The sequence below is a fragment of the Gorilla gorilla genome, chromosome 1, assembly GCF_029281585.2.
Source record: "Gorilla gorilla gorilla isolate KB3781 chromosome 1, NHGRI_mGorGor1-v2.1_pri, whole genome shotgun sequence".
NCBI lineage: Eukaryota > Metazoa > Chordata > Mammalia > Primates > Hominidae > Gorilla > Gorilla gorilla.
The window spans coordinates 220,190,510-220,215,807 of record NC_073224.2 but is presented as its reverse complement, the minus strand read 5'-3'; the positions used below and the strand labels follow the sequence as shown (position 1 = coordinate 220,215,807).

The window sequence follows — 25,298 nt, the reverse complement described above, 5'->3', positions numbered from 1 at the left end:
CCCCAGGGAGGTAAAGTGACTTACCCAAGGTCACACAGCTAGAACATGGCAGGGCTGGCATTTGAATCCAGGCCTGTTTCTTTTTTTTTTTTTTTTTTTTTTTGAGACAGTCTCGCTCTGTTGCCCAGGCTGGAGTGCAATGGTGCAGTCTTGGCTCACTGCAAGCTCTGCCTCCTAGGTTCATGCCATTCTCCTGTCTCAGCCTCCCGAGTAGCAGGGACTACAGGCATCCGCCACGGTGCCCGCTACCACGCCCGGCTAATTTTTTTTGTATTTTTAGTAGAGACAGGGTTTCACCACGTTAGCCAGGATGGTCTTGGTCTCCTGACTTCATGATCCGCCCGCCTCGGCCTCCCAAAGTGCTGGGATTACAGGCGTGAGCCACTGCGCCCGGCCATCCAGGCCTGTTTCTAAAGCCTGTTCTCTTCAGAGAAAATCAGCTGGGGAAGGAAGGAAGGTTAAAAATCATCCTCACTTTACAGAGAAGGGCAACAAAGCCCAGAGAGGGGTGGCGGTTTGCTTAATGACACACAGCGCATGAACAGCACAGTCTGGTGCTGAGCCTGAGATGCTGCCTGCAGAAGCTGCTCAGCCTGGATCTGCCCCTGAGATGGAGTCTCACGTTATCCCCAGCCAGTCGAGGGGGCCTGCTTTAGTGCCAAAGATGCGCACGAGACCGGACTTTCCTTTAAGGCTGAAGGGGAAGGCTTTCTTTTTAAAAAAAGGACAGGAAAAACACCAGGGAGGCTGTTGTTGGGAATCTCAGAAAACAGCACAAAGACACTGCTGGTAACATCTGCATTTCCATTTGAATTGCAAATCACACTGTATTATTCAAATGATTTTTCAAAAACACGAAAAGACAATTCCCTGTACAGTTTTGTTATTTTCTCACCACTAGAATCTGCCCACCTCTCGTTCCTTTCCTCACGAATGCTTTTAAACAGATTCCAGGGAAAATACACACACGTGTATTCACACATCTAAGTGGGTTTCAGGGTCCTGGGCTCAGGGTGGTTGTCAAGGCACAGCCAGTGCCCCTCTGCAGCAGGACACATATTTAGTGGCTGCAGGGCCTGAGAAGGAACCTAAGTTTGGACTCTCTGAAAAGCTGGGGTACCAGCCTTGGCTCTGTCTCTTACCAGTAACTGGGCCAGTCCTCACAATTTCCTGAACCACAGCTTCCCCATCTGTAAAATGAGAGTCATGACCTTGAATGATTGCTATAAGGAGTTCAAGGGCCTGGCACTTCATAGGAACTCAGAGAATGCTAGCTTTTGATATTATGTTCCTATATGATCCAAAACACTTTTTGTTTTTCTTAATTTTTTTTTTTTTTTTTGAGACGGAGTCTTGCTCTGTTGCCCAGGCTGGAGTGCAATGGCATGATCTTGGATTACTGCAACCTCTGCCTTCCAGGTGCAAACTATTTTCGTGCCTCAGCCTCCCAAGTAGCTGGGATTACAGATGTGCACCACCACGCCTGGCTAATTTTTGTATTTTTAGTAGAGACAGTATTTCACCATGTTGGCCGGGCTGGTCTCAGACTCCCAACCTCAGGTGATCTGCCTTCCTTGGCCTCCCAAAGTGCTTGGGATTACAGGCGTGAGCCACTGCACCTGGCCTTTTAAATTTTAAATGTAGAGATGGGGACTTCTTATGTTGTCCAGGCTGGTCTCAAACTCCTGGGCTCAAGAGATCCTCCTGCTTCAGCGTCCTAAATTGCTGAGACTATAGGCATAAGCCACAATGCCCTGCCCCAAACACTTTTAAAGAGACATCATGCAATTTGAGTTAGTGATACCTACCTAAAGGAGTTGCTGGGAAGAAATAATGCAAACCATGAAGCACAGTGCCTGGCACCCCAGGAGGTACTCTGTAAATATGAGTTCCCTTACCTTAGTTTCCTACAAGTGGGGGATGGAGAGTAGAGAGTTAGCTGGGCTGATCCATTTGGGAGCCCAAGATGGCTGCTCAAGCTCCAGCCATCACATCTGAATTCCAGCCAGCAGAAACTTCAGACCCACAGGGACAAGTGATAACTGCCTCTCTAAGGACAAACAAGAACTGCCTCCCTATACCTTTTTAATGTTGTAGATGGCTGGTGCCAGTGCTGGGTAGAAACAGGCCAGGAAGGAAGGGAGGTGTTGGTACCCACTGGCTGCAGCTGATACCAGATGGAAATTCCACTGAGCGCTGTCCTAGAACACACAGCTCTGGCCCTCCTCGACTACAAGTTGGTCTGGGTCTCAGGCAACCCTAGTCCCTGAGCCACCCCTCTGCAAAGACCCAGGGGAGCAGTTGCTGGGCAGAGCTCTGGTTTTACAGTTAGCTGGAAAGATGAGAGAAGAGGGGTGAGGCAGGTTGGGAAAGAGCCTCTTCTCAGCACCAGAAAGTTCTGGTGTAGCCGATACTGCATGAAGATTCAGCCCCTGACCATCTCCCAGCCTGTCTTGATTGAATCTGCCAGCCGCCTGGATACACGCCGGATGTGACTGGCGTGCAGAAGCCTTCCGTGGCTTCCCGTGCTGGCAGGGGCCTCTGTGGACACCCTGTGATGGCACTCAAAACCTGTCATCGTCACATGCTCATGAGGTTGCGTTCCCTGATAAACTGTGAGCGCAGGGGAGCAGGGACCACTTCTCACTCACCTCTGTGCCCCACAGCCAGCCCCGCACATCGTGGGGGCTCCGTGGGAACCAGATCCCCGCAGGTACAAATGGGGCCCAGCCCTTCCTGTTTCCTGCCTCAAAATACACCCCAACTTACCCAAACAGAGGCTGCCATCACGCACCTCCATCTGCCCCAGTGACTCCTTCCAAGCCCATCAGGCCCCTTTGGGTTCTTTCACTTCTTGGACCTCAATTTCCTCATGTATAAAATGAAGCTAATAAAGAGACCTATACCACGTGGGCTGGCTGTGTGGCTTTGATGAGATAATACATGTAACAGGCTAATTGGCACAGGGTTAGGGGCCACTACCAGAAGCTACAGAGATGTGTGAATGCAGGCAGTACTGAAGCAGTGGTTAACAGCCCAGGTTCATCCGGCTCTACCACTCACATGCCATGGCACCGCCTGCAGCCTCAGTTTTCACACCTGTACAACGGGTTACTACCACTATGCAGGACCTCTATGAGGATCAAATGACTTACCCCGTAAAACATGTGAGTTGTTGGCTACTGTGGTTATTATCGAGTATCTACTTTGTGCCAAGCCTTTTGCTAAGTTCTAGGCCACCTGGCATTTCTGCTGGGACATGGAGAATCTTGCCGTGGGTTGGATCTCTGTGCCCCAGAAGCCTCATGAGTTGGTCCCTGGGGTGGCAAATCCCCCACCCACTGTAACCCTGTCCCTGTGAGGAGAGACTGAGGGGCAGGAGGGCAGCTCCATTCACCCCAGAGATGCGCCCTGCCTGCGACAGGGCCAGCCCAGTGGGATGATCACAAAGGGCCCCGCTGCGTGGTTGGTCCAGCATGGAGAAGACAGGTCCTGTGGGTCTCTGTTGGGAGCAGAGGGTGGCCAGCATTTCCCCAACAGCAGTAATGAAACCTCCCTTCCAGCAACTTCTCCAGCAAAGCATTTTCAAGGAAAACAGGAGGCCAGCACAAAGGCAGTGCTAATTACCTCTAATTACCCAGAAGAGGAAAGCACTGTTTTTTGTGATGTACTCCTAATGTGATAAAGAGCTATTATTAGGCAGGAGCTGGGAAGCTGCCACGAAGACAGTCTGAGGAGGGAGCGGAGTCTCCAAAACTGCTGGTCCCAGAGGCAAACAAACTGGGGGTGGTGGCAGGGGCAGGCCAGGAGGGACTAGGATTAAAGGAGGGCCTACTATGCGCCAAGCATCTTACATGCGCTGCCCTGGAAGTTAGGTGTTTCCACCATTTCCTAGATGAGGACACTGAGACACAGAGAGGTTAAGTAACTGGCCCAAGGTCACACAGCCAGTAAACCAGTGGCAGAGCCAGGATTCTAAGCCATGCCTCTCTGGTGCCAAAGGCTGTGCTCTTCCTACCATATCCCATTCCCAGTAGAAATCAGATCTTGTGAGGGCTTTGCAGCATTAAAAGCTACTTTCTTCAGCAGATGCTTTTTATCTCTGATTCTTCTGGCAAAGGGAGACTCCTGCGGTGCCGAGGCACAAAGTCCCTGCTCCCTTTCATCCCATTCAGGGTGCAGGCACCTTGAATAGGAGAGCCCTGGACATGGGTCAGGAGGCATCAGCTCTGAGCCCTGTTGATGGTGACAGGAGGCAGCCAAATGCCTAGGCAGACAGGGGTGGGTCCCTGGTGAAACCCCACCTTCAAGCCAAAAAAACAGCCTGAAGGCTGAAAGACTGGACTGCTGGTCCCACATGAAATCTGTGACCCAGAGTGAGAACTTCTGTTCCTGTTTGCCCACACTTCCCCTATTCTGAGCCCATAAAAACCCCAGACTCAGCCACATTGTGGGGGCTTTCCTGCCTTTGGGTAGGGGAACCATCCACTCATCCCCTCTCTGCAAAAAGCTGTTTCATCACTCAATAAAACTCCCCGCCTTGCTCACTCTTCAATTATCAGCGTGTCCTCATTCTTCTTGGATGCTAGACAAGAGCTTGGGACCCACTGAGTGCGGGTACCCAGAAAGGCTGTCATACTGGCCTTTTGCCCTCATCAGTGGAGGGCAGCTGCCCCACATGATGGGGTCAGGGGCCGACTGAGCTGTTAACACACCACCGTCTATTGGGCCGTCAATGGTGGAACTAAAACAGCTAATTAGCACACTAACGCCCCCTCTGGGGCTTCAGGGTTGTGGGTACCCCTGCCCAGGTGCTGCCACTTTCCCCTCGAGGCAACACGCCTGGTCTGGCCACAGGCCCAGCATGGAGCTTGCTCTTGTGTTAGTGTTTGGAGTGGTCAGCCAGACCCCACACTTGCTCATTCATGTGCTTCCTCCTGCAAGGGGCTGAGTGTGGTGGACCGAGTAGATGGGGCGCCCCTGCTGCAAGTGTGGCCGAGGGGCTGAGAGAAAATTCCTGTCACTGTGGTTTGCTGGTCTTGTGACTCAGCTTACCTCATTCCCACAGAGAAGTGGGCAGCACAGCTTCCAAGCTGGGCTCAGAGTCCAGACCTACAACTCTGGCTTTGATTCCATGCTCCCAAGTCTCAGTTTCCCAATCTATGATCTGGGGATGCTTAATACCTCCTCTAGGGAGTTGTGAGGTTTACAGCATGTGAGCCAAGTCTATCTGTGAAGACTCTTTTTTTTTTTTTGAAACAGAGTCTTGCTCTGTCACCTAGGCTGGAGTGCAGTGGTACCATCTCGGCTCACTGCAAGCTCCACCTCCTGGGGTCATGCCATTCTCCTGCCTCAGCCTCCCGAGTAGCTGGGACTACAGGTGCCCACCGCCACGCCTGGCTAATTTTTTGTATTTTTAGTACAGACGGAGTTTCACTGTGTTAGCCAGGATGGTCTCGATCTCCCGACCTTGTGATCTGCTCGCCTTGGCCTCCCAAAGTGCTGGGATTACAGGCATGAGTCACCGCACCCGGCCCCTGTGAAGACTCTTTAACCAGGAGCAACCAGTTTCATAAATGGATAAGTCTAGAAATGACTCTTATTCTACCCCAGCCCCCAAAGCTCCCAGTTAGGAAGGCACAGGGTGGCTTCATTTGTGATCCTCTGGTGGGTTAGGAATTTTTTCTTAAGGCCCTGGAAGTTTAGGGGTGAAGATACAAGTGAACTGGCCCCAGCGACCTGGTGTCAGGCCAGGTGAGAGGCCCAGGTGACCTCTGGGCAGGGACATGGCTGACAGACTTTATGGACAGCAGCACCTGGTGAAGTTTTGATTTTGTTTTTTTGTGCAATAATTCCCCCATGTTATCAAATGCTCAGTCAAGTCTCAAAACACATGCAGCCCAGTGTGAGCCACACTGTGGTGGCAGGGGTGGGTCTGGGGCCTAGCTTCATCGGCCATTGAGATGCAGTGGTGGAGTGATCAGAACAGACAGCTGCCGATCCTGAATGGGGAAGCCAGAATGCCCCTCAAACCAGGGGATTTTTAGATGCCCAGAAAGGAGTCTAGTCTGTCTGCAGGAAGCAGCTGCTCAAACAACCATGAGTGGAAACTGGGTGATATGGTTTAACTGTGTCCCCACCCAAATCTCATCTTGAATTGTACTCTCATAAATCCCATGTGTTGTGGGAGGGACCCAGTGGGAGATAATTGAATCATAGGGGTGGTTTCCCCCAACCTGTTCTCATGGTAGTGAATACGTCTCCTGAGATCCAATGGTTTTATAAGGGGAAACCCCTTTCACTTGGTTCTCATTCTCTGTCATGCCTGCTGCCATGTAAGACGTGCCTTTCACCTTCCGCCATGATTGTGAGGCCTCCCCAGCCACGTGAAATTGAGTCCATTAAACCTCTTTTTCTTTATAAATTACCCAGTCTTGGTATGTCTCTATCAGCCGTGTGAAAATGGACTAATACACTGGGTTACATGTGGGAAGCACTTGACACTTGATAAATGGCAGCCAACAACATAATAACTAGAAACCAAAGATTTTGTTCTCAGGGTCCCCTGATTGCTGAAGTCGGCTTGTGCTTGTAGTTACAGCTTATTCCTTATTCCTCCCCTCCCTGCCTCCCCCTATGGAGCACCTCTCCCACTGTTTCTCATATCTACCTGGGCTGGGGCTACATCTATTGGCTTCAGACCTGGGTTTGAGTCCTGCTTTGCCATGTTTCAGCGGTGTGACCCTGGAACGTCTCTAAGCCTCAGTGACCTTGTCTGTACAATGGGGACAGTAATGTCTGTAAAAGGCTTAGGGCAGGCCGGGTGTGGTGGCTCATGCCTATAATCCCAGCACTTTGGGAGGCTGAGGCAGGCAGATCACCTGAGGTCAGGAGTGCAAGACCAGCCTGAGTAACATGGTGAAACCCCATCTCTACTAAAAATACAAAAATTAGCCGGGCATAGTGGCAGGCACCTGTAATCCCCGCTACTCGGGACACTGAGGCAGGAGAATGGCTTGAACTGGGGAGGTGGAGGTTGCAGTGAGCTGAGATCACACCAATGCACTCCAGACTGGGCAACAGAGTGAGACCCCATCTCAAACAAAAAGAAAAAGAAAAAGAAAAGAAATTCAAGTTGGGTTTGTGTGGCTGCCCAGCAGGTGCCCTCCCACCCCATTCACTGCAAGAATTCTTTCTGACCATCTGCCCTTGCACCCCAGCCTAGTTTTAGCTGCATGGGAACCCTTAGGAGTATGTTTAAAATGTGGACTCATGGCTCTGCCCCTAGAGACTGATGTAGAAGTTTTGGGCAGTGGGGCCCTGGGCTCTGCATTTTAAAGATTCCCCAGATGTCTTGCTCTGCATCCCATCTTTCCACAGCCTAGCAGGCAGGTGCTTCTGCTTTTGGTCTAGCCTAAAGCCCTCCACCTGTGTCCCCTGCTTGCTCCAGCTGCTTCTCGCAGAAACATACAGTCCTGACTAGTGAGCTGAGATGGGGCTGTTGGGGAACCCTGGGTCGGGGGGACTCGGGAGTGGGGAATGGCAGTAATACAGGAGCAAGAGTGAGGGTTCTGGAGGTTCAAATCCAATCCTGGTCCTGTTAATTGATAGTTGTATATCTGTGTGTGTTTTTGCTTTTGAGAGACAGGGTTGTGCTCTGATGCCCAGGCTGCAATGCAATGGCACGATCACAGCTCACTGCAGCCTCCATCTCCTGGGCTCAAGTGATCCTCCCACCTCAGCCTCCCAAGAAGCTGGGACTACAGGCATGCACAACCATGCCCAGATAATTTAAAAATTTTTTATAGAGATAGGGTTTTGCCATGTCGCCCAGGCTGGTCTCAAATTCCTGGGCTCAAGGGATCTGCCCTCCTGGGCCTCCCGAAGTGCCGGGATTACAGGCATGAGCCACTGCACCTGGCTCCAAATAAATTCTTATGATCTTTCTCCTGTGGCGTGGAACAGGCTGGGGCCACTGTCTCCAGGGGACGGGGTGGCTGGGCTGGAGCAACTAAGCAAACGCAAAACCCCAGGAGGAACAGGCCGACACTCACCACAGAGGTCAGGTCCACGTTCTCCACCCTCCTGTCCTGCAGCAGCACGGGCTGTAGGCCGGCGACACGGAGCTGCACCGAGGATGTGCGGTACATGAAACTCAGCAGCCAGTCTCCCCTGTGGGAGGGTAGAGAAGCATGTGAACATTAGCACCAGCCTCGGACAGCCCAAGGACAGGACGGGCCAGGCTGCCTCCTGGGGAAGCCAGGTGGGAATGGAGCTTCTGGGGGAAATCAGGGCCCCTGATTGCACGGTGGGGATGGAAGATGAAGCAGCCACAGCTGATGCTTTTGGAGCCTGGCCTGGGTGCCAGGCATGGTGCGCAGGGCTATGCACAAGCACCAGGTAGCTCCATGAAGGCGGTCTGCTTTGTTCCCAGCTGGGTCTCCAGAGCTAAGAACAGTGTCTGGCATGCAGTAGAGGAATATCTGCTGAATGAATGAATGAATGAGGAATCTGGATAAAGTTCTCAAAAAGTCACCATGTGGCTCAGGAGAGCTACTCCCAGCTCGGCAAAGGTGGCTTGTCCAGGGCTCCCTGGAAAAAGAAAAGCAGAGAAGGTCCACCTGTGAGGAGGGGAGGAGCTCTGGGGTCTAGGCGACCTATCTGTGAGCTGGAGGGACCAGCTAGGCCTTCCCAGGACAGGCTCAGCCCAGGCTGCAGGTCTCCCTGCCCTCAGGCAGCAGAGGAGGCGAGGGTGGTTGTCCAGGCAGTCACAGCGCTGGGAACATTCCTCTACTTTCAGGGGTGCTGTGACCCCACTCCGTGAACCCGGCCCCAGCCAAACACTGCCCCTACACTATCCAGAAGAAATGACCTCGGATCCTCTGCTGCCCATTGCTTCAGGTGCAATGAGCACTGTCTACAGAGGACATGGTCTGAGGGGCCCCTTGAAGCAGCCTTCCCTCGCAAACCCTTGAACTGTCTTGGGATGCAGCTGGGCCATCCCAGAGCCATGCCCTTGGGCCTTGCCGCCCAGCAAGTCTGCGCACAGGCAAGCTTCTGTTCTCCCCTCTGCACCCCAGGCTCAGATCCAACTCAGCCCATTCTGCTGTCTTTTATGTGGACTAAATACATGGTGTTATTTTTGCACACTTGTTGATCTGAAAGAAGGGTCCTCCCTCACTGTAGAGGGGTAAGAATGGCTGAGAGATAGGAGGCTGGGGCTGGAATCCTGGTGGCCCTGTCTATGTGCCCTGCTGTCTGACCACAGGCAAGTCCCCCACCTGTCTGGGACACAGGGCATGGTGGTGCTCTCTAGGCTCCTCCAAGCTCTGACCCTCTGTGGTCTCTGAGCACCTGGGTTTGTGAGTGGGTACCACTCTGAAAACCCCCAGGAGGACTGGGTCCCTGAGCTAAGGGGTCCTCTACAGACTCTCCTGCTGTGTCCCGAAGTGAGATCATCCGTCCCTAACTCCTTCCCCACTGTCATCTGCCCAGTCCTTCAAGTAGAAACCAATGTCTTGGGTGCCTCCTCCCTATGGCCAACGTATCAGAGTCCTCCCAATTCTTCCTCCCCTCTCCCCTCCAATACCTGCCCCTTGTGGTCAAGCCCTGAGAGCAGGCAATCCTCCCTCCCTGCCCCATGGATGAATGCAACGGCCTCCTCACCCCACTCCCTGCTCCTGGCCTCACCTACCTTGAGCCACTGGAGTCTTCCTAAAACACCCATCTGACCACTGTGCTCCCTTAGAAGCAGACCATGGCTCTCCATTACCTATGGGCTTGCTCATCTAGACAATTCCTTCAGTCTCTCCAGAGAGCAGTGCTTTCAGGTACTGATGATTATCTTAATATTGAGGGTCCAAGAAGCACTGTCTAAGAATAGATGGTTGCAGGGCGCGGTGGCTCACGCCTGTAATCCCAGCATTTTGGGAGGCTGAGGTGGGAGGATTGCTTGGGCCCAGGCATTTGAGACCAGCCTAGGCAACACAGGGAGACCCCATCTCTACAAAACACACAAAAATTAGCTGGGCGTGGTGGTGTGTGCCTGTGGTCCCAGCTACTTGGGAGGCTGAGGCAGGAGGATCATCTAAGCCCAAGGCAGTTGAGGCTGCAGTGAGCCATGGTTGTACCACTGCACTTCAGCCTGGGCAACAGAGTGAGACCTTGTCTCAAAAAACAAAAAACAAAAAACTAAAATAAAAAAAAATTTAAAAAAAAGGATGGCTAGAGGGAGAAAAGGGAGATCAATTCAAGTTATTTTATTGAACTATTTATAAGAATCCAGTGCATCAAATACTGGATATGAGGATGGTCAGGAAATGTTTCCAATACAGCTGGGTATAAATGAGCAAAGATAGTATCATTCCTCCAAAATTATTTCTGTTGTAATTATGACAACATTTCAGTTAAAATGTGAATTACATGTATTTATACACAGGTAGGGGCAGAGCAGGAACACAGATTAGAAGGTTCTGTACCCTCTCACTGTGCTGAGCAAACCATGGGCCTTCACTGGCATTCAAGACCTTCTCCACCCGGCTCTGGACCACACAGAGCCAGGTTCATTTCCTGCCTTGTCAATTATGAGCTGTGTGACCTTGGACAGGTTGCTTGACCTTTCTGAGCCTCAGTCTCCTCAGGTTATCTTAGCTCTCAGCATTGGCGGGAGCATTAACTGAGGCGGGACATGTATACACAGGTGTTCAGGGAGCCTCAGGCATGACTATTAGCGTCTGTGCTGGATGTGTGTGTGCTGTGCCGCCTCTCTCTGGTTCAGTCTGTGCTTCCAGTCTCTGATGGGTTCCTACAGCCATCCTTTCAAAATTCACCTTGGACATCCCCTCCTCCAGGGAGTGCCCCTGGGCCTCTCCACCCAGTACTATATATATACGTTTTGAGACAGGGTCTTGCTCTGTTGCTCAGGCTGGAGTGCAGTGGCATGATCTTGGCTCATTGCAGCCTCTGCCTCCTGGGCTCAAGCCATCCTCCCACCTCAGGCTCCCAGCTCCCAAGTAGCTGGGACTACAGGTATGAGTCACCATGCCTGGCTAATTTTTGCATTTTTTTGTTTTTGTTTTTGTTTTTGAGACATAGTCTCGCTCTGTTGCCCAGGCTGGAATGCAGTGGCACAATCTTGGCTCACTGCAGCCTCTGCCTCCTAGGGTCAAGCCATCCTCCCATCTCAGCCTCCCAAGTAGCTGGGACTACAGGCATGAGCCACCATGCCTGGTTAACTTTTGTATTTTCTTTTGAGACATAGTCTCGCTCTGTTGCTCAGGCTGGAGTGCAGTTGCATGATCTTGGCTCATTGTACCTACCCTCTACCTCCTGGGCTCAAGCCATCCTCCCACCTCAGCTTCCCAAGTAGCTGGGACTACAGATGTGCGCCACCATGCCTGGCTAATTTTTTTTTTTTTTTTTTTGTGGAGACAGGTTTTGCCATGTTGTTCAGGCTGGTCTTGAACTCCTCCCTGGGCTCAAGCGATCCTCCTGCCTTGGCCTCCCAAAGTGCTGGGATTACAGGTGCGAGCCACTGTGCCTGTCCTCCATCCAAAATGATTAATCATTCACCCCTTGTGTGCCTGGTACTTCTTCCTTTTATGATGTTTGCCACACATCTCCTGTGTTTCCCCTTTTCTAGAAAAGCAGAGAGCTCCCTGAGGGCAGGCCTGTGCCTTAGTCATCCCTGTATCCTGAGCTGAACCGGGAACTCGCTGCCACTCTCTCCCAGGCCCTCCAGCCAATGCTGATATGCAAGCCCCAGGCTGAACAACTGCCACCTGCTGAAGGCAGACATGGCTCACTCACCAGGCCTCGAGCCACCTGTGGGCAGGGGTCCTCCCTGCTCCTTCTTCTGTCATCCCTTCCTCACACGGCACCTGGGGCAGAGCCCACAGGGTGGCCTCTTGTCCTGGGTTACAAGGAGCCCGCCTAAGGACTCCGAATGTAGCCCTCTCACGGTGGGGTGAGACAGGCCTGAGCTCATATCCTGGGTCTGCCTGTGGGTCCCTGGGCAAGTCACTTGCCCCTTTTTGAGTTTCACTTCCTCAGGGATGTGACAGGCAGCAGTGCTATCACCCCAGCTAGCTTCCAGAAGGTTCGTGAATAGCCCAGGTAAGGGAGTGGATTTACAAAGAGCTTTATTCATGGAAATTACACATGAGTAAACTTGTGTAGTTGGGTAGGGTTGGCCTGAATCCCCATCCCTCTTACCCTCCATGTTTATGTTCTCAGCAACTAAAAGGCCTTTGGAGGCCAAGAATCTGAACTCTTGGCTGATGCTTAATTTAACCAAAGAACTACAGTTGTTTTGATCTACACTCTCTCTCCCCTTCCCTCCTTCCCTTTCTTCTTCCTTCTCTTTCTCCTTTCTCTCCATAAAGAGACGGCCCAGGGTCTCACAAAATAATTGAAAACCAAGTTATGCACCTCAGGTTCTCAACAGAACAGATGGGTTTAATAAGATTTTGCTGTGTTCCCACTGCACACATGCAATTTTAATTCTTTCCCTTGCTGTTTATAAAAAGTACTAAAAAATCATGTGCAGCGGGGTGCAGTGGCTCACGCCTGTAATCCCAGCGCTTTGGGAGGCTGAGACGGGTGGAGCACGAGGTCAGGAGATTGAGACCATCCTGGCTAACACGGTGAAACCCCATCTCTACTAAAAAATACAATAAATTAGCTGGGCGTGGTGGCATGCGCCTGTAGTCCCAGCTACTCGGGAGGCTGAGGCAGGAAAATGGCATGAACCTGGCGGGTGGAGCTTGCAGTGAGCTGAGATTGCAACACTGCACTCCAGCCTGAGTGACAATGTGAGACTCCGTTTCAAAAAAAAAAAAAAAAAAAAAAAGGCATGTGCTATGTGAGTATGCCAAGTAATAAACATTATAACTGTTATCATTTATTGGGCACCTACTAAGTGCCAGTTCTTCTGCTTCATAATGTCATTTAATCTTCCCAGAACCTCTGTACAGGAGGGACTATTATTCCTATTTTATAGGTGGGGACACTGAATTCAGGGAAGTTGTTTGTCTAAACCCATTCAAAAGGTAAATGGCAGAGGCAAGATTTTAACCTAGGACTGTCTCGCATCAAAGTCTTTGTCCATTCCTTATTTTTTCATATATATATATATATATATATATTTTTTTTTTTTTTTTTTTTTTTTTTTTTTTGAGATGGAGTCTTGCTCTTGTTGCCCAGGCTGGAGTACAGTGGTGCGATCTTAGCTCACTGCAACCTCCGCCTCCCAGGTTCAAGCGATTGTCCTGCCTCAGCCTCCCACCATGCTGCCTGGCCTACGTTTGGTGCTCACTGAATTTGCTGAATATCCCAAGTGATTGACAATGACGAATGAAAAAATTGGTGACATCACCTGTCATTCACAAAGCATGTATGTACCATGCACACACATACACACATGTACACATGGACAATCATGTGCATGAGCATGTACATATATGCAAACACACACAACATTCAGCTCTGTAAATCCTTCAAGCATCATCACAACTCTGAGGGCAGTTGCTACCAGTATCCCTCTTTTACTGATGGAGAAACGAAGGTGGGCATCAGAACCCAGGCCTGTGTGCTTCCAAATCAAGAGCCTTAAACACTGTTGCTCTGAAAACACGTTTGCTTCATCCAGAGGCTGGATGGATGGGGCTTCTACTCAGGCCAATCTTAGAGGGCTCAGTTTTGGGTTTCATCTTCCCTCCTGCCCCAAAGTCTGAGTCACAGCTTTGGCTGAAACCCCGCAGGTCCTCCTTCTCAAACCCCAAAGGGTTGCTTCCTTTCTAGCCCTGCAGCCGCCAGCCTTCACGGGCCCCCTCCTCTGGCTGGAGGGTCTGTCACCCTGTTTGGGTACAGGCTCCTGCACGCTGGCGGCCTCCTGTTCTAGCACCCTGCCCTGTCTCCAAGGCAGCACTCAGAAAGCTCAGCCTAGGCCCCTCCAGCCCCTCCCTCCACCACCAAAGACTAACACAGAAGCCTCTCAGACCTTGTTCAAAGACCTCCCTGTGGCCCAATCCTTGTTTTTCAGTCTGTGTTCCACTCGCCCATGTCCCTTCCCCCAGCTCCAACCAGGCCAAGCCGCCCCAGCCTCTCCTGTCATCCTGCTGCTCTCAGGCCTGACACAGAAACATCTTCTCAGAATCCCCCCTTCTGTCCATCATGCTACTGGAGGGCCACTTCCCAGATCAGATCACCAGGCCTGGGCCTGCTCCTAACAGGGCCGGTGCCCGGCCGGTTCCTGGGATCTTCCAGGACAGGGATTAGGTCTCAAATATGTGTCCCCAACACAGAGCCTGGGCATACTAAGTGCTCCGTAAGCATTGTCACTTCCCCGCTGGCACGAGGTTTGGACAGACCTGCAGTAGCCGTTGATGATCCTCCCGGACACCACCTTCCGGAAAGGCTCCCAATGCTTGGCTTCTCCCTCCACAGGTGCACCCAGCAGGATGACGTCCTCGATGATTCCTTGGCAATCTGGCAAAAGACCCCAGAAAAGGCCGTCAGTGTCCCTGGCCACAGTGGGTGCTGGGAGGGACTCCAACAGCAGTGGAGGAGATGAATGTCACACACATACACATGCACACACGTGAACGTGGACAATCATGTGCAAATGTGCATGTACACACATGCAAACACACAAACACATGCATGGATAGGCATGGAGGCTTCTACCTACTGAGTTCCAGAACCTGAATCAAGCCTTTTATATTTCTAATCTATTCCTTCAAAGGATCATTACACCATTTTATTTATTTTATTTTATTAATTATTTATTTTTTGAGGTGGAGTCTCACTCTGTTGCCCAGGCTGGAGTGCAGTGGCATGATCTCAGCTCACTGCAACCTCCGCCTCCTGGGTTCAAACAATTCTCCTGTCTCAGTCTCCCAAGTAGCTGGGATTACAGGCACGTGCCACCATGCCTGGCTAATTTTTTGTATTTTTAGTAGAGATGGGGTTTTACCATGTTGGCCAGTCTGGTCTCCAACTCCTGACCTCAGGTGATCCACCCGCCTTGGCCTCCCAAAGTACTGGGATTACAAGCATGAGCCACCACAGCCAGCCTCATTTTCCCCATTTTAGAGTTAAGGAAAACCAAAGATATCTGCAAGATCACATGGCTAATAAGTTCCAACATAGCCTGGGTTGGAACCCAGGTCTCTCTCCACCACCCACGAAGCTCACACCAGCCGTGGACTATGGATGGATGTCTTCCTTTAGAAGAGACTAATGGGCCCCGCATCATCTTGCATGCCAGGCGGGAGACACCAGTATCTTCCTCTGCAAAAGGTTCCCTGGGACCTGGGCAGACTGGTGGGAAGAGGGGGGTGAAGAGGAGATGGGGCGAGTAGGTCCTGGGGTCAGGGAGTGCACTCGTCAGCTGCATCGATCTAATGATTTAGGAAATATTTCAGGTCAGGGCTATTCAAAGTGCAGTCTGGGCAGGGGGCGGTGGTTCACCTAGTGTCGGTAATCTCAGCATTTTGGGAAGCCAAGGCATAAGGATTGCTTCAGCCCAGGAGTTCAAGACCAGCTTGGGCAACATAGTGAGACCCTTGTCTTTTATTTATTTATTTTTTTGAGACAGAGTCTCGCTCTGTAGCCCAGGCTGGAGTGCAGTGGCACGATCTCGGCTCACTGCAAGGTCCGCCTCCCGGGTTCACACCATTCTCCTGCTTCAGTCTCCCGAGTAGCTGGGACTATAGGTGCCCACCACCACACCCGGCTAATCTTTTGTAATTTTTAGTAGAGACAGGGTTTCACTGTGTTAGCCAGGATGGTCCCGATCTCCTGACCTCGTGATCTGCCCGCCTCGGCCTCCCAAAGTGCTGGGATTACAGGCGTGAGCCACCATGCCTGGCCGAGACTCTTGTCTTTACAAAAAAAAAAAAAAAAGTCAGGGCCCGGCACAGTCGCTTATGCCTGTAATCCCAGCATTTTGGGAAGCCAAGGTGGGTGGACCACTTAAGGCCAGGATTTAGAGACTAGCCTTGCCAGCATGGCAAAATCCTGTCTCTACTAAAAATACAAAAATTAGCTGGGTGTGGTGGCAAACGCCTGTAATCCCAGCTATTTGGGAGGCTGAGGCGCGAAAATTGCTTGAGCCCGGAGGCAGAGGTTGCAGTGAGCTGAGAATGGGCCACTGCACTCCAGCCTGGGCCACAGATTGAGATTCTGTCTCAAAAAGAAAGGAAATTTAGCTGGGTATGGTGGTGCACACCTGTAGTCCCAGCTACTGCTACCTGGGAGGCTGAGGCAGGGAGATTGCTTGAGCCCAGGAGTTTGAGGCCACAGTGAGCTATGATCACACCACTGCACACCAGCCTGGGTGACAGAGCCAGACCTTGTCCCAAAACAAACAAGCAAACAAACACCAAAGTGCAATCCAATTGTTCTGTAAGTACAGAAATAGAGAAGCAACATGTCTTTTAAAATCTTGCTGCAGATTGGAAACCAGTAGTTCCCAGATGGGCATGTGGACCAGGCTTGGAGAAACACTGCTCTGGACAAACAAGAGGTGCAAATGCACCCCTCCCTCAGCCTCTATCCCATCCTCTGCTTTATTTTTCTCCTTGTCACAGATTATTGTCTATCACCTGTCTCCTCCTCTAACATGGAGGTTCAATGAGGGCAGGCACTCCAGTGCCTTATTCACAGCAGTGTGGCAGGGCCCAGAACAGCACCGGTTACAGATTTGGTGCTCAATAAAGATTTGAATGAATGAATGAATCAGTAAATAAATGTCTGTCTGTATCAGGAAAACCAGTTTACAGGCTTTGACATCAGGTTCAAATCCCAGCTTAGCCACTTCCGAGCTATGTGACTTGAACCAAATCATGTAACTTCTCCAAGCCTAAAAGAGGATGATGATGCTGGCCTTATAGGGTCTTTATGAGGATTAAGTCACATGGGAAAAACCCCAGCATAGTGAATGCACAGTGGGAGTTCGTGCGCCCCACTGGCCTGTCTGGCCCCCTGCCTCCCCCTTGTGGCACTCTCTTCCCTTCCCTTCCCTTTTTCTTTCCCTTCCCTTTCCTTCCCTGCCTTCCTTCCTTCCCTCCTTCCTTCCTTCCCTCCTTCTCTCCTTTCTTTCCTTTCTCCCTCCCTCCTTCTTTTCTTTTCTTTCTTTCTTTTTCTTTTCTTCTTTTTTTTTTTTTTTTGACAGAGTCTCACTCTCACCCAGGCTAGAGTGCAGTGGTGCAATCTTGGCTCACTGCAACTTCCACCTCCCAGGTTCAAGCGATCCTCCTGCCTCAGCCTCCCAAGTAGCTGGGACTACAGGCATGTACCATCATGCCTGGCTAATTTTTGTATTTTTAGTAGAGATGGGGTTTCACCATGTTGGCCAGGCTGGTCTCAAACTCCTGACCTCAGGTGATCCATCTGCCTCGGCCTCCCAAAGTGCTGGGATTACAGGCATGAACCACCACGCCCGTCCAGCTCTTTCTTACGGTCTGAGTTCCCTCACACACCAGGAAGCCGCACACTCAGTTCCTTGCTGGGAAATGTTCCCGGCTGGGACAGCTTCAACCAGTTCTGCTACTCTTTTGCTGAGCGACACAGGACAGACAGACACAGACAGAGACAGCTTCCTCTCTCTGGGCTCCAGTTTCTAACCAGAGTGCTTTCAGTGGTTTTCCTTTTGGGCTTCCATGTCAGAGTTTGTCTGAATACAGGGTTCCAGGCTGATAAGAGTTTGAAAACCCTTGTAGTACCAAGCTCTCTGAGTTCCCCTCTGGCTCTGAGGTTAAAAGACTCCATAGCACAGAACTCTGATTTTGCTCCTTTTGTTTCCAGGACAATGATAATCTGGCAGAAGAATTTAAAACTTCAGTAAGCTGACAGTTTGTGGTGAATAGCAAGGATGGCTCAGATATCCCTCCAACATAAAGGATACTTCAGGTACCTTTGTTGTTGGCAAGGCTGTTGCTGAAAAGGCCCTTAGAGATCAACGCGATTTCCCTTGGAAGACGAGGAAACAGGGTCAGAGAGGGGATGGGGCTTGCCCAAGGTCACACAGCCAATGAAAATAAGCCTGGGACCAGAACGCAGACTGCACGCAGAGCTGCTGGTCCCTGGGGCCTTTCTCTCTGCTGTCTGCAATAACAACGTGCACAGTGATCATATGCGGGTTATCGTTGCTCCTACAGTGCCAAATGGTTGTGGACCCAGGGATAACCATGAGCTCAGCAGCTTTCTCTGGGGGCCGGCCATTCAGGGCGCCTTCTCTGCCCGGCAGAGTCTGTCCTGCTAAGAGCTGGGGCTGCTTTTCGAGCCTTGGTGCGGCTGCCTGCAGGGCTGGGACCCCTTGTGGCCCGCGGTGGTAATAGCAGCATTCCTGAGCCACAGTCAGGATCCACGGACAGCTGAGCTTCAGGAAAACCTAAAAAGGGAGTTGCCTATGACCTTGAACTGAGACTCGTAGTTGAACCCCATAAAATAGTCCTGAGCACAGCCAAACCAAGCTGGCAACACATTTACCCATCTCTGAAGCTGGGCTGGCAGCTGCCTAGCTGGGCCCCTCCCCCTTTCCTCCTTAGACCACTGCCACGCCCAGATGTACCCTTAGATTTTAAAGATTTGCTCTCTGCGTCGCTGCTGACCTGGAGATAAGCTACGTGGCAGGCTCTCAGCAATGCATGGTGTTAGCTAAGGGCGTTTGGCAAGAACCACCTTAGACCAGGGGTGTCCAATCTTTTGGCTTCCGTGGGCCACACTGGAAGAATTGACTTGAGCCACACATAAAATACACTAACACTAGGCGGGCACCGTGGCTCACACCTGTAATCCCAGCACTTTGGGAGGCTGAGGCGGATGGATCACCTGAGGTCAGGAGTTTGAGACCAGCCTGGCCCACATGGCGAAACCCCCCTCTACTAAAAATACAAAAATTAGCCGGGCGTGGTGGTGGGTGCCTGTAATCCCAGCTACTCGGGAGGCTGAGGTAGGGGAATCGCTTGAACCCAGGAGGCAGAGATTGCAGTGAGCCAAGATGGCGCCACTGCACTCCAGCCTGGGCGACAGAGACAGACTCCATCTCAAAAATAAATAAACAAATAAATAAAAATATATTAACACTAACAATAGTCGATGAGATAAATAAAAAAAGAATTGCAAAAAAAAACTCATAATGTTTTAAGAACGTTACTAATTTGTGTTGAGCTGCATTCAAAGCCATCCTAGGTGGCATGTGGCCAGCAGGCCACTGGTTGGACAAGCTTGCCTTAGACCCACCCAAGGGAGATGTGGATAGGCAGTCAGAGCCCATTACCACCTGACTGTTCCTAGAACGGGATGGTGTAGGAGGGGAAACCTATTTAGGTTAGGAAAAAGACAATACTGGCTGCTGTCATAGCTGCTGGAAAGGAAAAAAAAACAGTCAAAATCCACTGTTTGGTTCAAAACCTTATAATACTAGAATAATTCAGACTTCCAGGTAAACTATGGAAAATCCTCACTCGGGTACCACTTTTTAATTTAATTTAAATTTTGAGACAGGGTCTCCCTCTGTTGCCCAGGCTGGAGTGCTGTGGTGCAATTGTGGCTCACTGCAGCCTCGACCTCACAGGCTCAAGTGATTCTCCTACCTCTGCCTCCCAAGTAGCTGGGACTACAGGTGTCTGTCATCACACCTGGCTGATTTTTTAAATTTTAGTAGAGATGAGGTCTTGCTATGTTGCCCAGGCTGGTCTCAAACTCCTGGACTCAGGTAATCCTCCCACCTTAGCCTCCTAAAGTGCTGGGATTTACAAGAGTGAGCCACCGCATCTGGCCCAGGTACCACTTGCAGTGTCAAGCAAGTCCCTTCCACAGGGACAGAAAATCCTTCAGATTATCATGTGGATTCAGTGTAGAATGCCCCCAGTTTTCAAGACCAACAAAAGAAACTGAGATGTAAACATTTCAATAATAATGGATATGAGAAGACCTCACTGCCCTTTTACTGCATGGACAATGAGTGTTTGCTGAAACATGTTTGGGATTTATTCCTACTGCTACCATCAGCTTTTCTTCTTGTAAATTTTCAAGACATTAGGAGAGCCCTATATAGCTTTAGAAATATTCAGACTTTTTATGTAAAAGAGGGCAGGGATTAACTTCAAGTTCAGGAGTCGAGTCATAGACATGTAGAGCGTTTATGCTTGCATTTCTCATTTTTAAACAGTTCTTGCTAAGTTATTAATATCCTATTTTTACTGTGAGAGCTGAAGGCCTTTCATCCTATTATAACTTTGGCATTAAGGCAGTTCCAAACCTGCAGTAGTTGGAAAAGCTTCATCAGTCATGTCTTTACCCCTCAGCTCTTAGAACTTATTGTCATTCACATGTGCCGTGAAAAAAATGTTTCTTTCCAACACTTTCTTTGCCTCTACCTCTTATTGCTATTTTAAACACAGGAGCCCAGCTGATCCCTTTACATTGTAAGTCATAGGCATGAGATGTCTTTTTAGGTTGATGGAAGTGTTCTAAAATTGGATTTGGTGATGATTGCACAGCTCTATATATGTCCTAAAAATCATTAAATTGTGCATTTAAAATGGGTGGGTCTTGTGGTACATAAATTATACTGCGGTGAAGTCAGATCATGTCACCTTTGTGCTTAAAAACCTCCCAGGGGACCCATCTCTCATGGAGTCAAAGTTAAAGTCATTGCAACGGCCTCGAAGCCCTGCCTGACCTTCCCTTCATTCTCTGTGCTCCAGCCACACTGGCCTTGCTGTTCCCTCTTTGAAACGGTTTGGACGTTTGTCCCCTCCAGATTTCATGCTGAAATGTGATGTGGAGCCTGGTGGGAGGTGTTTGGGTCATGGGGGTGGATCCTTCATAAATGGCTTGGTGCCCTTCTCTTGGTGATGGGTGAGATCTCAGTTTATTAGTTCACGAAAGATCTGATTACTTAGAGTCTGGCAGCTGGGCACGGTGGCTCACACCTGTATTCCCAGCACTTTGGGAGGCCAAGGTCGGTGGATTGCTTGAGGCCAGCAGTTTGACACCAGTCTGGCCAACATGGCAAAACCCAGTCTCTACTAAAAACACAAAAATTATCCTGGGGTGGTGGCACATGCCTGTAATCCCAACTTCTTGGGAGGCTGAGGCAGGAGAATCACTTGAACCTGGGAGGCGGAGGTTGCAGTGAGCCGAGATCGCACCACTGTACTCCAGCCTGGGCACCAAGAGTGAGACTCTATCTCAGAAAATATATAACCCCTCGAAGTCTGCCTGGGCACATGCCACATGCAGGTTTAGGTGCACGCCTAGTCTTCTCGGTTGTATTAGTCCATTTTCACACTGCTAGAAAGACCTACCTGAGACTGGGTAATTTATGAAGAAGAGAGGTTTAATTGACTCACAGTTCCGCAGGCTTAACAGGAAGCATGACTGGGAGGCCTCAGGAAACTTATAATCACGGCGGAAGGTGAAGGGGAAGCAAGCTTGTCTTCCCATGGTGGAGCAGGAGAGAGAGTGAAGGGGAAGTGTGACACACCTTTAAGCAACCAGATCTCGTGAGAACTCACTATCATGAGAACAGCATGGGGAAATCTGTCACTATAATCTAATCACCAATCGCCTCCCATCAGGCCTCTCCTTCAACACAGCAGGATTACAACGCCACATGAGATTTGGGTGGGGACACAGAGCCAAACCATATCACTTGTATAAGGGTAAACTATTCTACTCTGGGGGTTTGGGACAGCCTAGTTTTGTTAGAGGCTATTGTAGGGAAGCCTACGATGGTACTGTCACATGCTGAACCATTCTGAATGCTTCCAGACAGCATCCTCAGAAGAGGAAACAGAAAGTTCAAAGGTCAAAGACCCCCAGAATTTAGATAATTCAGTTTCTATCTTGTGAATTGCTCTTGTCATGTTTTCAGCAGCTCACACTGGACTCCTGAGATGGTGCTTTACCACTTGGTACCCCTAAAAGTCTGGAAATTATCTTAGCTTTTTAAAAAAAAAATTAATTAATTAAAAAAAAACCGAAGAGCTGAGAATGGACAGCTTCATCACAGCAGCAAACTTCAGCTCACACTAGAGCCTTGATCTCAAAAATTAAATTAAGTTTTTTGTGAAACTAAACATTCTTAAAATGCACAAAGTGGGGCCAGCCCCTCCAAAGGGCCCCACAGAGAACACTTTCGGACAGTGTGGGGCCTTTGCCAGTGGGAATCAGGTGAAGGTCCCAGCTTCACCTTTGTCATTTCCCCCTTTCCACACAGCGAGCTTCCTTAAAGTGAGGCAAACCCTCGCAGAGCTTTCTGTTATCCCAGGGCCTGCTCCTTTAGCTGCCACTCAGAAATCTCATCAAACAGCTGGGAAGGCAGCACCTCTCACTCCCACATGCCTGTCATGCTGTCAGTAATGAGATTCTGCTGGGCTGCAAAGACCAAAGAATCACAAGTTCAAGAAGCAAAAAAGAAGGATTTTCTCCCTCCTGGTGGGGGTTCGTGTGTGCAGCGAGTGATAAGGTAGGAAACCGAGGAGAAATTTATTTCCTGACTGTGGGTCCAGTAAAAAGACCTTGAAGGAAACACTATGAACTGCACTAACACAAATGAAATCCATTCCAAAGATACACACGTGCGCATGATAGACACATAGAGAGAGGCCACAGAAGGGAGGGGGGACCAAGAAAGGAGAAAGGGCGGCTTTGACTGTACCCCCAAGCCCCGCAGTGGAATGAGGTTCACACTGGAAAGAATTGCTTAAAGGAGCCTGTTTGGACATATACCAGGATTTGGGATGAATTCTTTAAGGGAATGACTAAACCTTCATCTCTGCTCTTTGATTCCCATCTCTTTTATTTGGTCATGCAAAGTGATAAGGCTATTACTAACATCCCGGGGAGGGAGGGTACCCTAAAAATTAATCTGCACTGCCTGACCTCCCCTCCTTCTCCCCTCCCCCCACCCCAGGGGGACTAAAGCTGGGTTTGTCTGAGAATAAAGCAACTGGTGGATACAATCCGTGGAAGGGAAATAAATCACATCAAATGTAATGTCTGCTGTCTGCTATCATGGAGATGAAAGAGCCAGCTGACCGAGTGACAGTCTATTCTGCATTTCAGCTGATATCTAGTGACAGCCCAGACATAATTTTCAGCCAAGTAAGAATCTGGGGACTCAAGGGTCAGGATGTTTAAATGTATCTTTGTGAGCACATTGACAAACTCTTTGGCTTTGGTTTTATCTTGCAAACATCATGGGCAATAATGTTGGCCTAACTTCATAGGGGCAGGGAATGAAACTGGAGATTTTGCTGCAAGGGTTTTTTGTTTCTGTTTGTTTTTTTTTTAATAAAAACAAACAAACAAAAAAAGCTCTGGAATTCTATTTTTTTTTTCTTTTCTTTCTTTTTTTTTTTTTTAGACAGAATTTCGCTCTTGTTGCCCAGGCTGGAGTGCAATGGCGTGGTCTCGGTTCACTGCAACCTCCACCTCCTGGGTTCAAGTGATTATCCTGCCTCAGCCTCCCGAGTAGCTGGGATTACAGGCATGTGCCACCATGCCCGGTTAATTTTGTATTTTTAGTACAGATGGGGTTTCTCCATGTTGGTCAGCCTGGTCTTGAACTCTCGACCTCAGGTGTTCTGCCCGCTTCAGCCTCCCAAAGTGCTAGGATTACAGGTGTGAGCCACCGTGCCCAGCCTGGAATTCTATTTTTTTTAATTTATTTTATTTTTTATATTTTGAGACCAGGTCTTGCTCTGTTGCCCAGGATGGAGTGCAAGTGGTGTGATCATAGCTCACTGCAGCCTCAACCTCCCAGGCTCAAGCCACCCTCCTGCCTCAGTGTCCCAAGTAACTGGGACTACAGGTGTGTGTTACCATGCCCCCATTTTTTTTTTTTGGATTTTTAGTAGAGATGGGATCTCACTATGTTGCCCAGGTGGGTATCGAACTCCTGAGCTCAAGCAATCTTCCTGCCTCAGCCTCCCAAAGTGCTGGGATTCCATCGCACCTGGCTGGAATTCCATTTCTTAATCCTCATCCTCCTCTTCCTCTTCTTTATCATCATCAGCTCAGTTTATTTCAGGGTAGGCTCAGGACTAAGTGCTTCATACATCAATTAATTTCCTTTACTCTTCACAACAATCCTAGGAGGTAAGCATGACCGCTTCCATTTAACGATGGGAAGCCTAGCCTCAGACACGCCAAGTAATTTGTCCAAGATCACACAGTAAGTAAGTGGCATGGTGGAATTTGGTTATTCCTATATTTTCCCTCCTACTCTTCTGTCCCACTTCCCTTTGCAATCAAATAAAACCTTGAACCAAAATACATGTCTTCTGACACCTGACATCTTTCAAAATTGTGTATGAAAGCCAGAACACACACACCTGTGAAGGTGAACATTTCCGATTTTGTTGATTCAAGGGACACACTAGCAGGCTAGAATTTCCTAAAAGATTAATACCCCGATGTATAGACCCGGCCAAGAGCATGTGGCCTTTTGCTTTGGTAATCTCTAGCACATGTGCCAAAGTGGAGGTGGGTGAACAGATACTGCTATGAAAAAGAACAGGGGCCATGTGAAACACGACACACTTTCTAGTCTTTGATGGAGAGTTAGGCAATTGGCCCACATCCTGCTACGGGAACTCAATTTTTCCATCAGAAAGATGAGTTTGAGTTAACAATAGAACTTTGAGAAATATAGCTGCTGGTAAGCTGCAGGTGGTAAGCCAGTAGAGAACAAGAAGTTTCATTCTACGTGTACCACACATGCCTCATTTTATTGCATTTTGCTTACTGCACTTCACAATATTACGTGTTTTACAAATTGAAGGTTTGTGGCAGCCCTGCTTCAACTAAGTCTGTTGGTGCTATTTTCCCACACTCTGTGATCACTGGAGCAGCATTTTTAATTTCCTACAGGAAGCTTTCCTTTGCATTCACAATTTGGCTGTTTGATGCAAGACGCCTGGCTTTTGGTTTGTCTCACTTTCAACATGCCTCTCTTACTCAGCTTAATCATTTCTAGCTTTTGATTTAAAGTGAGAAATGTGTGATGTTTCCTTTCACTTGAACACTTAGAGGTCATTGTAGGGAGATTTATTTGATTGTGTTTCAGACAGGGTCTCGCTCTGTCACCCAGGCTGGAGTGCAATGGCGCAATCACGGCTCACTGCAGCCTCGACTTCCCAGGCTCAAGTGATTCTCCCACCTCAGCCTCCTGAGAAGCTGGGATTACAGACACACACCACCATGCTGGGCTAATTTTTTGCTTTTTTTTTTTGAGACGGAGTTTTGCTCTTGTTGCCTAGGCTGGATTGCAATGGCGTGAT

The 25,298-nt window shown here is 49.6% G+C and overlaps 1 protein-coding gene across 12 annotated transcripts in view; it reads right to left on the bottom strand.

The window, feature by feature from the left end:
* The window catches only part of TMCO4 (transmembrane and coiled-coil domains 4), a 118,710-nt gene that overhangs the window by 3,398 nt on the left and 90,014 nt on the right, over positions 1-25,298 (bottom strand). For 11 of the 12 annotated variants that reach the window (XM_063703747.1, XM_063703780.1, XM_063703850.1 and 8 more), the window contains 2 exons: positions 14,370-14,487; positions 8,055-8,172 (listed from right to left, as the gene is read on the bottom strand). In XM_063703747.1, the coding sequence (XP_063559817.1) occupies positions 8,055-8,172; positions 14,370-14,487 (236 nt within the window). Of the gene's footprint in view, positions 1-1,142; positions 1,191-8,054; positions 8,173-14,369; positions 14,488-25,298 lie in introns of all 12 variants that reach the window. The other variant, XM_063703863.1, reaches the window with a different exon arrangement.